The sequence below is a fragment of the Anguilla anguilla genome, chromosome 5 (assembly GCF_013347855.1).
Source record: "Anguilla anguilla isolate fAngAng1 chromosome 5, fAngAng1.pri, whole genome shotgun sequence".
NCBI lineage: Eukaryota > Metazoa > Chordata > Actinopteri > Anguilliformes > Anguillidae > Anguilla > Anguilla anguilla.
The window spans coordinates 40,079,242-40,092,936 of record NC_049205.1 but is presented as its reverse complement, the minus strand read 5'-3'; the positions used below and the strand labels follow the sequence as shown (position 1 = coordinate 40,092,936).

Below are 13,695 nucleotides of genomic sequence, written 5' to 3'. Positions count from 1 at the left end.
ACAGACAGGGTCCAAGGTCATGGGTGCCCATTAACAGCGCTGTTTAAACATGAACACTGGACAGTTACAGGGAGTACCGGTCACTCAGTGCAGGAATGGAAACTCGCTTACTTTCCCCTCAGTGTGTACTAGCCATCACAGCACCCACCAAACAAGTACAGCACGTGCTGGGTTTTTCTTTGATCAACATTAGTTAAGTAGGACCGTGGATGCGGACATGTGGTCGTTATCTTGAGGAACAAGTCTATGTGCACAGAAATTGGCGGGGGGGGGGGGGGGGGGGAACTATAGTATGCAGTCTGTGTTCTTCCCTGCCCTGAAGGATGAATCTCGAAGCGCTTCTGGAACATTCTTCACAACTGTGCAGCATTTATCAGTGGCCTGTCACTGCAGACCTCCTTAGTTGTTGCATTTGACCTCCTGGCTTCAGGTTCATCATGCCTATGTGAAATATTTTGAAATGATCACAACTGACATAATGACCGGCGTTTTTCTTTTTTTTTGTCCTTGTAATAAATTTCATTGTTTATTTGGCAAGTTAGTGGAATGTAATGAACATGCCCTTGAGGCAGTTCTCAGAATGGCATGTGTCAAAACGGTGAAATAATTTTGACTATTAATGCAGAATGCGAAGTTGTGTAAATTGTGTATTGGAAAATTTTTTATATAATTGATTAAATACCTGTGTTTCTTGTCTACTCAGTCTTCAAATATGGCCTCCCTAAAATGTACAAGTTTGAGAAGTATTTTGATGTGACGATTGAAATTGTTTTCAGAAACCCCTGGTATCAACACAGGTCGATAGTAGATTACGTGAAGTGATAGGTCTCAAAAGTATTAGAACAGTACTTCATGCCTGAGACAAGGGTTACAAATCTTGATTCAGGGACCACAGGGATTACTGGGTTGTTTCCTACCTTAAAATCATGAACTAGATTAGACCCAAGGATGCAGGTGACTTCGCTGTGTGACCTGCTACTTTATTGAAGTGCTGAGCAACAAGGAAAACTGCCTAAGCTGATGGTTGACCGGGGTTGTGCACCCTTGACAGACGATGATGTCCTGCTAATTTCTAGAGAAGAAAGACAAAATAAAAATTGTAAATGACTGCTCATTGCGTGCCGAAGACTTCGGTCATTTTGCCGTTGGCAAGGTGGACCATCCCCCTTACTCCCCTGTCTCCAAGAGGCAGGCAGATGGTGTGTTTTAGAGAACGGCGTAACAATGTTGGCTGCATCTAATCAACCAGCGCAGCTAACACCAAGCTGGTTCCCCCCCTCGACCCTAAGGTCACGCACCACAGATGGCCTTCGTCCGAGCTGCGTGCCTTGGCGACCCTCGAGGATGTGACCCTAAAGATCCGCTGTGGAATCACGCTGACCTTTTTAAACTTTTATCATCTGTCTGCATGCAGCAGGAAGCAAATGTGTTTAGTTCCTGTGCGTTTGACACCAAAGAAGATACAAAAAAAAATCTCCCCTTTATCATACCGCAGAGAAAAATTTGAATTCTCCTTGTTGTAAAGGGAACACTTGCGCCCACTATAGATCACATGCTGTAATTGGTCTTGTCCTGTGTGGTGGTCCCAAATTTGTGTATTTTTCTGTTTCGCATGCTAGGGGTGCAGTTAGCAGAACCATCCATATTGAAATAGTAACTTTTTCACAAAAAAAAGGATTAACAATGAATTTCTTTTTTTTTTTTTTTTTTTTTTTGCAGTATTCTGGGTTCCAGCAAACAGCAGAAAAGTGTTTTGTGTGTGGCCACCTCATCATGGAAATGGTAAGAATTGCATTAAGTTCTCTTGTCGGTTATTTGCACTTTTGTCGGTTGAGCACATCCCTGGTGTGTTGAATTCTAACCCATTTGGAGCAGGGGCTCCCTTAAAGTTCCCGTCTTTAGCGCCTGACTCCGCCTGCTGGTCTGATCGTCTCTCCTCTGGCTGTGTGCAGATACTGCAGGCGCTGGGCAAGTCCTACCACCCCGGCTGCTTCCGCTGCGTCGTCTGCAACGACGGCCTGGACGGGGTGCCCTTCACCGTGGACGTGGAGAACAACATCTACTGCGTGAAAGACTACCACACGTACGGCCAGGGATCCGCCCCTCTCCCACCTCTGTCTGATAGGGCCACCCATACTCAGCGTCCTTCATTATTCAACATGCAAGGGAAACTAAGCAGCGCTCTGAGAAGCAGCTTTCCACGAGCTTCCCAACCAATAGGGTCGCAAGGCCACGAGCGGGCCAGGAGTCCGCCCCTCTCCCACCTCTATCTGATAGGGCCATCCCCACCCGATGTCCTTCATTATCCAATTTGAAAGGGAAAGCGAGAAGGGCTCTGAGAAGCAGCTTTCCGTGAGCCACCGAACCAGACATGTCGCGAAGCCGCGAACCGCTGTACGCGTTGATGTTCGCAAACCGAATTACCGCGCTAACTGGCACCGGCGGGTGTCTCCATGGTTAAAATGCAGGCGGAATTAGCGCTAATGTGTGTTTACGCGTATGAATCAGCCCTTCGGGAGCCCTGATTACTGCGCGGCGCTACTACAGCGCTGCCCCCGTGGAGACCAATAATCTGGAGGCTCCGTTTGTGTCGACAGAGAAAAGCTTGTCCTGACGCATGCGTTTTTTTTTGTTTCGCAGGGTATTCGCTCCCAAGTGCGCCTCCTGCAACCAGCCGATCCTTCCCGCCCAGGTAATTTGCCGCTAGCCGCGCCGTGCCTCTTGGCTGACATCAGCGCTGTAACCGCAGGAGCGAGTTCTGCTCAACGGGGGTCCCCACATTGTGTGATTGTGTGCGCGTGTCTCCCCGCAGGGCTCTGAGGAGACCATTAGGGTGGTGTCCATGGACAAGGACTACCACGTGGAGTGCTATCACTGCGAGGTGAGGCTGTGCAGCCGGTCTCCACGTCTGTCTCCTCCGTCTCCGTTTCACACGGGCTGAATAATCTGTCACGGCCTTTCCACACTGCGTCTGCCCAAAGCGCACTGAGCCACCGTGTCAATTTTGGAAGCCCCGGGGCTTTCTGTCTGTCTGAGAATGTGTGTGTGTGTGTGTGTGTGTGTGCGTGTGTGTGCGTGCATGCGTGTGTGTGTAGGTGTGTGTGGGCATGTGTAGTCCTTTCTGTCTGTCTGAGTGTGTGTGTTTGTGTGTAGGTGTGTGTGTGCATCTCTAGTTCTTTCTGTATGTCAGAGAGTGTGTGTCTGTGTGTGTGTGTGTGTGTGTGTGTGTGCATGTGTGAGTGTAGTTATGTGTGTGGGCATGTGTAGTCCTTTCTGTCTGTCTGAGACTGTGTGTGTGTTTGTGTGTAGGTGTGTGTGTGCATGTGTAGTCCTTTCTGTCTGTCTGAGAGTGTGTGTCTGTGCGTGTGTTTGTGTGTAGGTGTGTGTGGGCATGTGTAGTCCTTTCTGTCTGTCTGAGAGTGTGTGTGTGTTTGTGTGTAGGTGTGTGTGCGCATGTCTAGTCCTTTCTGTCTGTCTGAGAGTGTGTGTCTGTGTGTGTGTGTGTGTGTGTGTGTGTGTGTGCATGTCTATCTGTCTGTCTGTTGGTCTGAGCCCTCTGTGGTGGTACAGAAATGGTGTTAATAATTGACCTGCCGCTTTCCTGTACCGGGCCCCTGGTGTTTGAGACACACGGCTGGATTCTGGCATTGTTGACTGCTTCGCTCCCTGTGGGATCGCGTTGATCCTCCCTTAACCCTTAGTCACGGCAAAACAAACATTACGATTTCACTCTTTGTTTTCGTTTGCATTAAGACTCTTTAATGGCTCGTCTTAGATGCATTTTGAATGTCACTCAACCGCGGTTGGCTTTAGTCCAACATCCATTACAAACCATAAATAACCATTGCTGTTTATACTTTCCTCTCAAAGATTATAAAAAAGGATTAGGTCTTTAAACACGCACGTTGAACACCATGAGCTGTCGGTCACAGCAGAATATGATTTCACGGGTATTCTCTTTGCGGGGAACTGAAAACATATATTTCTTTACCCCTGTCACTCGCGCTTGCCTAACAACTGTTCCTGTTCCAGTTGCGTTTGTGGGTGGTGTGTGTGTGTGTGTGTGTGTGTGTGTGTGTGTGTGTGTGTGTGTGGAGAGGCTCTTGCTATCACTTTCAACCCTAAGCAGGCTCTGTGCAGTAGGCATTGTATGGTGGGATCCAGCCTTACAGTAATTCATTTAGCAGATGCCCTTGTCCAGAGTGACTTGCAGCGTAGGACTTAGCGGCACCACTGCTAACTCCACTGTGCTCCCCTCTGCTCCGTTCCGCAGGACTGCCAGCTGCAGCTGAACGACGAGGAGGGCCACCGCTGCTACCCCCTGGAGGGCCGCCTGCTCTGCCACGGCTGCCACATCCGCAGGCTGAAGGCGCAAGCGCCCGCGCAGCCGCCCGCCGGGTGCCCCCTGCACGTCACGGAGCTGTGAACGGAGCCAGCGGGCACAGCGGGCACAGCGGGACTGAGAGAAAGCAGCAGAGACGGGGATGCGGAGAGAGGCACCCTGGGACCCTCTCTGGCCAACCAGAGGGCGCTAACCTCCGGAGTCTGGGAGGTGGTTAAATTGACTTGCGATGGCGCACGCTGCTAGCCGAGTGGGAAAAGAGCACATTTCAGCCTCTGAGCTCTACGAGTCAGAGAGGCCCAGTATAAACCCCACAGGCGTGACCAGGGCAGTGCCTACCCACAATGCCAGGGCAGAAGGAATTATTCCCCCCTCTCCCATTGGCTCCTTCGACTGAAGTTGTGCACCTGCAAAGTGTTAACTGCTTTCCTGTGTAACTCACCATAAACACCGTGGCTCTGGTTAGCCATGTACAAACAACCGTCTTACTGCCCTTGCACAGAGGAACTGCTGACATCGTAACTCCGAAGTAGCCACCCTTCAGGAATCTCGCACTTAAAGAGAACTGTTGTCCTATTCGATCCCTTGTCGGGACACAGTAGTCCACCTACATTCCTATTGGCTATGCAAGGGAACTGCACACCCAAAAGTGACGCACAGCCCCCCTGTGTGACTTTCCAAGAACTTAAAGCAGTTTGCGACCTAGCACGTACTGCTGAAGAACGCATTGCTGGCATTAATTCCACGTGTAATATCTCAACCAGCGTCAATGTTAGTTCGATGTGATTTCACAAGCAGTGTCTTAATTATAACAAGAGTTAGATGTACATAGATTGCCCTTTTTATATATAAAAATATATATTTTGCAGAATCTTTTACAGGAATTTCAACTTTTCCACTTTAGGAAACTAGAGATGTAGCGTTTTGTCTTGTTTTGTTTTTGGTTGCACATGGAATCCGAGAACAGGGCCTATGTTCTAGGCGGGATATTCATGTGATGCATAGTCTTAATCTGCTGTACAGTATTGGTCCAGGGCATTGTCCAGTCTGTGATGGTGATCCAGGAGGTGTCATTGGCTTGCCCAATTCAGACAACACCCCAGACCTCCGAGACGCCTTGTGTTTGCTTTTAATGTATTGAAGCCACCGAACTGTCAAACGGTGAACGCCGAGCACGCATCACGTGACCACAGCTGGACGTCCCCTTGACCTTAAACACACACATTTAATAGCGAAGCGCAGCAGCGATGCGCGGCGGTAACTTTAGACCTGAGTGGTGTGAGTGGCACGGTGTGTCAGACAAACGCTGACACACAGACAGTGTTCAGCGCAGCGTGGACGGGGAGTTTTGGACAGCCCGACAGCACTTCATTCCACCCTGGAAACAGCAGGGCCCTGGGGCTTTTCAGTGGTCGATCTCATACTGGTTTAAAATATTCATTCTGCCATTTTACATGTGTAGCAATAGTTCTTTGTTCCTCCCAGAACCATTTGCAAGCACCCCTGCTGTTGAAGTTCAAACGCACTCTCCGTTCTCAACCACGATAAACACTCACTGACCCGCTGCTCTGAATCTCAAGCTTGCTCAGAAAGGGAGGGGCGGCGGGGGTTTCTTAGTACTACTGAACTGAACAGAGACTGAAGCTATAGGAGAAGAGAAAATGGGTGAGAATGTACGGAATGTACTTAAACTTTATGTATAAAACGGGCCCGTTTCAAACTTAATGCCTAAATCAGCACAAATAATACGTTGCCACTTGCAAGTGGGAAGCACAGTCTTTCTACTGTAAATTCAACATTTCCAAAGAACCGTCTTGCTCTGTCTGTTTTTAGTCTTTTTTATGGTGAGAGACTCTAATCTCTGTTATATTTGCAACATTCCCAATGTATGTGGTTCTCAAAGTTGGGTTTACTAAAGTACAGTACAGAAATAGTATATTACCTACGTTTATCTAAGAGACGAAATTGAAACAAACATTTTCCATTCCAGGATAATTGTCTGTATTGCAATAATTAGACTTTCTGTTGTATACCACCTAATTAGTTTACCTGCACAAAATGAACCAGCTAGTATAACTTCACTTTCTTTCGTAAACCCAAACAAAAATCTTTTTCTCCTGCAAGTAATTCTCAATTGTGAACGCAAGAGGTGTCTATCATTCAGTTTGATTCCTTAGATGGTTTGTGAAAAGACAGGTTATGTAGAATTTATTTATCCAAATATGAAAAGTCTAAAGTTATTTAATGTATTAAAAGTCAGAATTGTCATTTAACCTTAGATGATATAATATTCTTCATTTTTTCAGTAACGTGGTCTTGTAGTTAACTTAAGCCAAGTGATTCTGTCATTACTGGTCAAGGATGCTTGAAGCATGATGTGCTGTCAGTCATGTATGTGACCTGCTGGGTTTTTGAAATATTTGTTTTGGGTTTTTTTTTTTTCTTTTTCTTTTTTTTTGTTTCCAGAACCAGGTCAGAGCTCACAACTGAAAATAAAGAAAATAAACACCTGTTGTCTTAGTAATTTAAATGACCTCTTCATCTTATTTTGAAGTTGACAAAACATCTGAATCTTGTACTTACTCAGTGAGGGTCATGCCTAAGCAAACGGCTAAGCTTTGACGGTTCATGATTTTGTCTTAGATTGAACCTAGCTGTAGGAAAATATGCCTCCCATTACCACTGAAGAACAGAGTGGTATCATTCCAACAACAGGAGTTTGTCATTATCAACTTAAATTACATTCTGGAATGCAAAGTGCACGGTAAGACCACCTCGATCTCTGCCCACAAGACAGCCATTAGTCTCCGTAGCGCATAAACTAGACACTCTGCACTACAAGGCAAGAGTAATGACAGAATAATCAACACTAAGGGTTCTGCCTCAATATCAGTAATCAGTTCTATGCTAGAACTGCTCCAGGCTTGATACTTTAAGATTTACGTGTTTATTTGTCTGTGGGAGCGGTAACTGGGTAATGGCAGCTTGTATGAGATTAAGTCCTTTAATGGCCCCAAAGCAAGTTTTCTGCAGAGGAGTCTGACACTGAATATGTGTTTTGGCGCACACGTTCATCTTCCCTTAGTGCTTTACTCTAAACAGTTTAAGTAACAGTCTGGTCTTCTCATGTTTCGTTTCTTCTGACATAATTAGATTTGGATAACTCTACATCTTGAAAATTGAATTCAGTTATCTTTTTGGCAGTTGTGTGCATAGGGGCCCCTATGGGTCTGTATGGTGTTACTAGGGTATTAACTATTATGAGGATTGTAACTATTATAAAGGATTGTAGAAATAATATGATGATGGAATGAGGACTTAAATGAACATTATAAAATAGATAGCTCTGGTTCTGCATGCTGATTGGTAAACCAAAGGCCGTGAGAATTAATAATGTGGCACTGCTCAGTAGAATGATCACACATCATTTACATAAAACTTCACTTTCGATTGACATCAATAAGCTAGATAACAAAACATTTAAAGCAGTCAACCATAGGCAAATATAAAATGAGACTTAGTATCTCAAGCCTCGGCCCACTATATTTTTGGGCTGTCCATTGTTTCACTTGCTAGCATGAAAAGGAGAAACCATATTAAAGACCTTGTCCAATCACTTTTTAAAGTGTTCATGAAGCCAGATAAGTAAATCTACATTATGGATTAGTCCTAAAGCATTTTGGTTAATCAAGTTTATTGGTGGTAAAGGGGAATTTAAAAACAGCTGGATGAGACCTTTCAAATATGTGTAGAAAAATATACAAAAAGACAAAAAAAGGACATTAATTATTTGACATAACATTAATAATACACAGCCAGAAGGAAGCCTCAGATCAATTTTAGGGAATCACTTTGACTAATTCACTTACACAATGCCTGTCACCTCCCTAGATATTCTACTCTTTCAAAAAAAATTTCACCTCAATATAGGGTATGCCTGAAGACATTCTTAACTATTTGAGAAATCCCATTAAGTAAAAAAACTTGCCTTTTACCAGACCTGAAGAGTGACAGGCTTGGATAATTTGATTAGCTACAGGCTTTGAGGGGCCTGTTGATTTGCCACATCACTCTGTGTGTGGGCGCACATGTGAATGTGTGTAAAATCAAGGCCCAGAAGAGAGTTTACAAACAATAAAATATTAATTACAAATATTACACTAATTAGGGTAATATTTGTAATTAATATTTTATTGTTTGTAAAATATTAGTACGTAAAGGTCCATGAAACTGAAATCTCTGGATTTTTTGCCAGTGTATTTCAATACATTTTCACATTCACAAATGGCCCAGAAATATTTTCTAATGATTCTTCCAAAAAAAAAAAAAGGCTGAGATTGGCTCACTTTTCGCCTTTGCCTAGCACACTGAAGACACTGCACCGAAGGGCATCTGTGCTGAGACGTTCTGACAAAAATAAAATCAGATTATGCAAAGTGCGGCCCCTTTTTTTCAATTTTATTGATTTACACTTTTTGGTCCAGCACTGGTACGTTTCAAACAAATTTTGGGAGTGAAGCCCGTTTCCTGTTCTTGCCTTAGCTTAATGCCATTTTCAGTGGGCGGGGTTTACTGGGTACAATGTACGTCACTGAAATGCTAAGACCACTGAAATCCTTTCTACATGTAATATGTAAATGATGCTCTTGCCGGTTTTGTGCATGCAAGCTAAGTTGTAAATGCGTGAAATTTGCGCCTTCTCGTTTATAGTGCCCATTTTCATGAGGAAGACTTCACCAAATATTTACAAAAATAACATGGCTTTGCTATAAAGAACCACTGGTGCATGGTGCATGAAAAACTGAGTTTCTGAAATATATATCCGCCCTGCTAAATTTTTGTTGAATTTGGGGTGTGTGGGTCATGAGCGTAGTTTCCCTGTGCCAACACATGGTGACATCAATGGCAATACAGTATGACTCTCCTATCAGTGCTAAGGTTCTTATGGAGTACTGTGTGCGAAAAAGTCACTAGTTCACGACTATTACTGGTCTGGGGAAAGAACAAAATGGAATTTGTTTTTGACGGCTAACTCCCACAGGAAATAAGGTCCAGCATATTTTTGAAATGAATAAAGCGGAACGTGCCAATTACAATCATTACCAACTGAAAATGTGGGTAAAAGAGTTTCCCATACAATTGTCCCATGTTATGGTTTGAGGGTATTGACTTGTCTGTAACCAGAGCTGCAAGGATAATACCCACGGTATTTTCAGCATATATTTAACTGAGATGTTTGTTGTGTAATTCATTTCCCAAGTGCCTCACAAACTATCATGAATCTAAAAGCCAGATCACTGTAGCCATTCAGTGTGTAAGGCATGGTTAGTATCAGTACATGAGAATGCACTAGAAAATCAGGCAGCTACAGGAAGTGGAGTTGGTGCAATGAAAGGACAAGTAGGAAATTGGATAGGGACACTTTACTAGTGGATGTTCGGAGGGAGTAGGTTCTAAATTATAGCATTGTCCGCCATGCCCTTGACCGCTTGTTCAATCCATGATCCATGACACAGTCACCCTTGTCTTCTGAGAATTCTGCCGCAAAATCAATCGTCACCCAAGTACATTGGTGGTGGATGAAATGCACACTTACCAAAAACTTTTATGTCTGACATTGAAACTATTTTTTAGTCCCCGTAAATCAAGTGACCATTAAGTGAAGTGAATGTTACTCTAAACCATAGAGTGATTAACCCCAGAGTCCAGGTGAAAGAAGATAACTGGTGATGAATGAATGTGGTGAGGCATCCTTCTTAATACTGAAGCCAATAGAGGACAGTATGTGGGATCCTCAACAGCACAACCCCCTGTACGCTCTTCCAGTCCAGTATGCTTAAGAGGAGGAGCTACCGAGGAATAAAGGGAGGAGTTCAGGGTTTGGCCATTCTACAGAGATGTTGGCAAAAAGAGCACGGGGAATGCAGCTGAATAAACATGGAGTTGCTTGTAAACTTGGACGTGCCAGAACCAAAGGACCAATAGAGGCCCGCAGCTGTCCAGTGGGTTTTTTTAGAAATGAGCAGAGCCCTCCCCGGAAAAAAGAGCTGATTATCAGGAAGGTCAAAAAGGCCCAACCTTCTCCAGAAGCCAGCATGCCTGACAATGTCATAGCCACCCCTGGCAGGCTAACAGACGCAGAGCCAGGGACCACCCAGAATTGTAGTTCCCCAGGGGGCAGGTTTAAGAGCTGTATGATTACTCCCGCCCACCAACTTAAACTAACCTTTATATAACTTTAGTAGCCGTGGGAAACCATAGTTGGATCTGCCTCAATGGCTTCCTCTTCGCAACACAGTGGATTCCCCATTTTGTACTAGTAAAAATGTATACTAGTGAAAGTGTGTGGAGTCTGTCTATGTTTGTTTTTGCATCCTTATAGCTGGGATAGTTGGCATTTTGTTTTCTGTGTATTGAGCTATGAATATGGAAGTCTGGGGTGGAATCAGATGCATTTATCATTCATCAGACAAGTACATGTACTACTGCTAGTCTAAGGCCCTCTAGGGTAGTCTTTATATAAATGCTAATTCAGACAACTTCTAGGTTTGTACAAGGCAAGTGGTATTACTTAACAGTTTAGCCCTGAATTCCTTTTTCATTTCTCAAGTAAATGATTGTGACTGAGCAAAAAATGATAATATGCCACCATTCACAACATATACATTGTATATTTTGGTATTAATTTGAACTATATCTTAATACCTGTTGTAGAATTCAGAACAAACACATTACAGTCCTCTGACTCGTTAATGTAAAGAAAAGAGTTTAGCTTTTCACACCTACAAAACATTTGACATCAGTGAGATGAAATCTGTTCTAATGCTTGATTTTGCCACAACATATGAAGGAGATTACCCTAAGCCTGTCAGGCCACATTCAGCTGGTGTAATCATGTTGATTATTTTCTGAGTATCACAAATAAAATTCATTTAAAAGGTTAGACATAGCTGCAAAATAAAACAGGCGTAGGACCATATTCATGGGTCAGCTGATCCAGAACTTTGCTGTGAACACTGTGGACCTGTGGTCACAGACATTGCACCATGATAAGTTCTTTGCCAGTTATCTTGAGTCAAATAATTTCATTTCATTTTAAGTTTGAGTCCTAACTTCAGGTACAACCATAATACCAGAATAAGTGTAGATAATCAACAGAATAAATTAATAGCACAAATAATTGAATGGCAAGAAGGGAGGCCCTTTTACGAGTAATGTGTAAATTTTGAAAAATATCTGAAACTAAACTGGCCTTTAAATGAGAGCATAGATAGCATGAGGCAGCCCCGGTTGTCAATCAGAGCTAGCACAGTCTGAGGGGGACTGGTGGAATTGTAAGTATTTGACTGGTAAAGACAAACAGTGGACTGTGAACACACCATGGCCACGCAGTCTCCAGAGAACAAAGGCACCCTCCCTCCTGTAAGACACCTATGTGAACTTGGAGACCCCTTTAAGAAGTGCTGTGATAGCAACTCCTGGCTCCCCAGCTCACAAAATACAATCCATACTGTTGCCATGGCAAGCACTTTGACAGGCATGTGCAGACATTTGGCTATGGGCATTCCCAAAGATGGGCTTCAGTACAACGGATTGACAGGCTGACAAATTTAGCGAGAAAGGGGGTTTAAGTTCTTTCAGTGCCATTGTTCTAGAACAATGGCAATAAATGTCAGGGCATCATTGGATTTGTGTCCTGGCTTAGATGCAATCAGAGTTCTTTTTTTAATGAGAAGTCAGTATAATTACTCTGATTATAAATGACAACAACACAAAAAAACCTCTCTCTGCGTATTCTGGGGATTCCTAAGCCCTCTCCTTTTCCATCCAACCTGGTAATATATCAGGTAGATTACTTCAACATTGCAATGATAATAATAACCATGAGAATTATTGATTTATAATGGATTTATAATAGGATTGATTAATAAATGATTTCAAAGCATATTAAAGTGAAGGTGAGTTAGTAATCTAACACCCCCTCCAGAAACACAATAAAACAGAACTGCATATCAAGGTGCGTAATGAGATTAGTGTTTTATGGTGTGTGGAATTTAGCACCAAATATTGAATTAAGACATATCTACGTGACATAAAACCCTGCAATTTTAGGCCTTGTTTTTAAGAATTCCCCTCTGCGCTAGTCGAAACCTGCCCCTTTTATAGACCTGGCAGCTGCAGTGCATAAGTCCTCTGGGATGTGTTTTTTCCTTCAAAAGATATTCACCCTTTCTTCAATATATAATCAACATTTTTTACAGTGTTTCCTGGGTCTGAGTTTGGAATGACAAAGAACAACTTGTGTCTGAACTCATGTGTTGTTGCCTGGCAACGAGACTTCCTAGCTCCAGATTCTGAGGTCCTTGGTCTGTTTCTACGCTGTAGGATGTAGACATGGCTGAGGAATTTGGAAAAAAGCTACAGCGATCTGTGAGGCAGAAAAAACAATGAAGTTAGTGCAATATGGGCTCTGAATGATGTTACTATGTTACACAAGAACATACAGACTGATAAAATGACTTAACAAATTTTCCTTTGCTAACAAGAAGAATATATGATGATCTAAGCAGCCCTGTGGGACAAACAAAACAAAACTAATGAAACACATCATTATCCTTTTGCTTGTGTTTCTGTTGCTTTTGGAGTTCTTTTATATTACAGATAAATATAAATATAAGTATTAAGTTGCACACATTTTGAGCATTTAACATATTCTTAGATGTGTAAGTTGTCATTGTTAACTACTGAAGCATTAGACTGCAGTCATTCAACCTTTGCCCTTTTGTTCCAGTAAGATACTTTGGGGGGGTTCACTGTCAGATTTAAGTCATTAGTGTCATCTAGTGGCATATGTAACACATTAATCACATCTGAGTGCTGTTTGTGGAGTCTTGTTCTGATAAACAGCAAATTTGACCAAATTTTTAAAATATTAAATAGTTTTTAATACTAAATATCCAATTTTTTAAACCTGAAGTTTATGTAAAAATAGTCTAAGTTTGAAGGGGTACAGTATTTTACCCATTTTACATGATCCTAGGCAAAATGTTTATTGTTATCCAATTCCAGGCACTGTAAAACAAAAAGTTCCGTTTACTCAAATGGTTTGAGGAAACCTCTTGCCATGAACCATTTGAATAAGGAAACCTAATCTGCTCAAATATTCCCTGGTCTAACTTTTTTACTCATTCATGGAGTTATAACAACGTATCCCATTTTTTTAAATGTTCAGACTACTTAATACATTTAGTGAAACTGCTTTTAAATTTTACGCCGTGCTTGGCTCTGAATCTGTTATGAGAAATGAAGTTCTGGAATGAAAGGCGTTTGTATTTTTAATCTTGTTATATCTT

The 13,695-nt window shown here is 42.8% G+C and overlaps 1 protein-coding gene across 1 annotated transcript in view; it reads left to right on the top strand.

The window, feature by feature from the left end:
• LOC118228392 (Wilms tumor protein 1-interacting protein homolog) overlaps window positions 1–4,600 on the top strand; it is a 29,396-nt gene extending 24,796 nt beyond the window's left edge. Inside the window, exons 4-8 of the mRNA XM_035419878.1 lie at window positions 1,720–1,782; window positions 1,953–2,083; window positions 2,641–2,692; window positions 2,813–2,881; window positions 4,274–4,600. Coding sequence (XP_035275769.1) covers window positions 1,720–1,782; window positions 1,953–2,083; window positions 2,641–2,692; window positions 2,813–2,881; window positions 4,274–4,426 — 468 coding nt within the window. The 3' untranslated portion in view covers window positions 4,427–4,600. The remainder of the gene's footprint in view (window positions 1–1,719; window positions 1,783–1,952; window positions 2,084–2,640; window positions 2,693–2,812; window positions 2,882–4,273) is intronic.
• The last annotated feature ends 9,095 nt before the right edge of the window (window positions 4,601–13,695 follow it).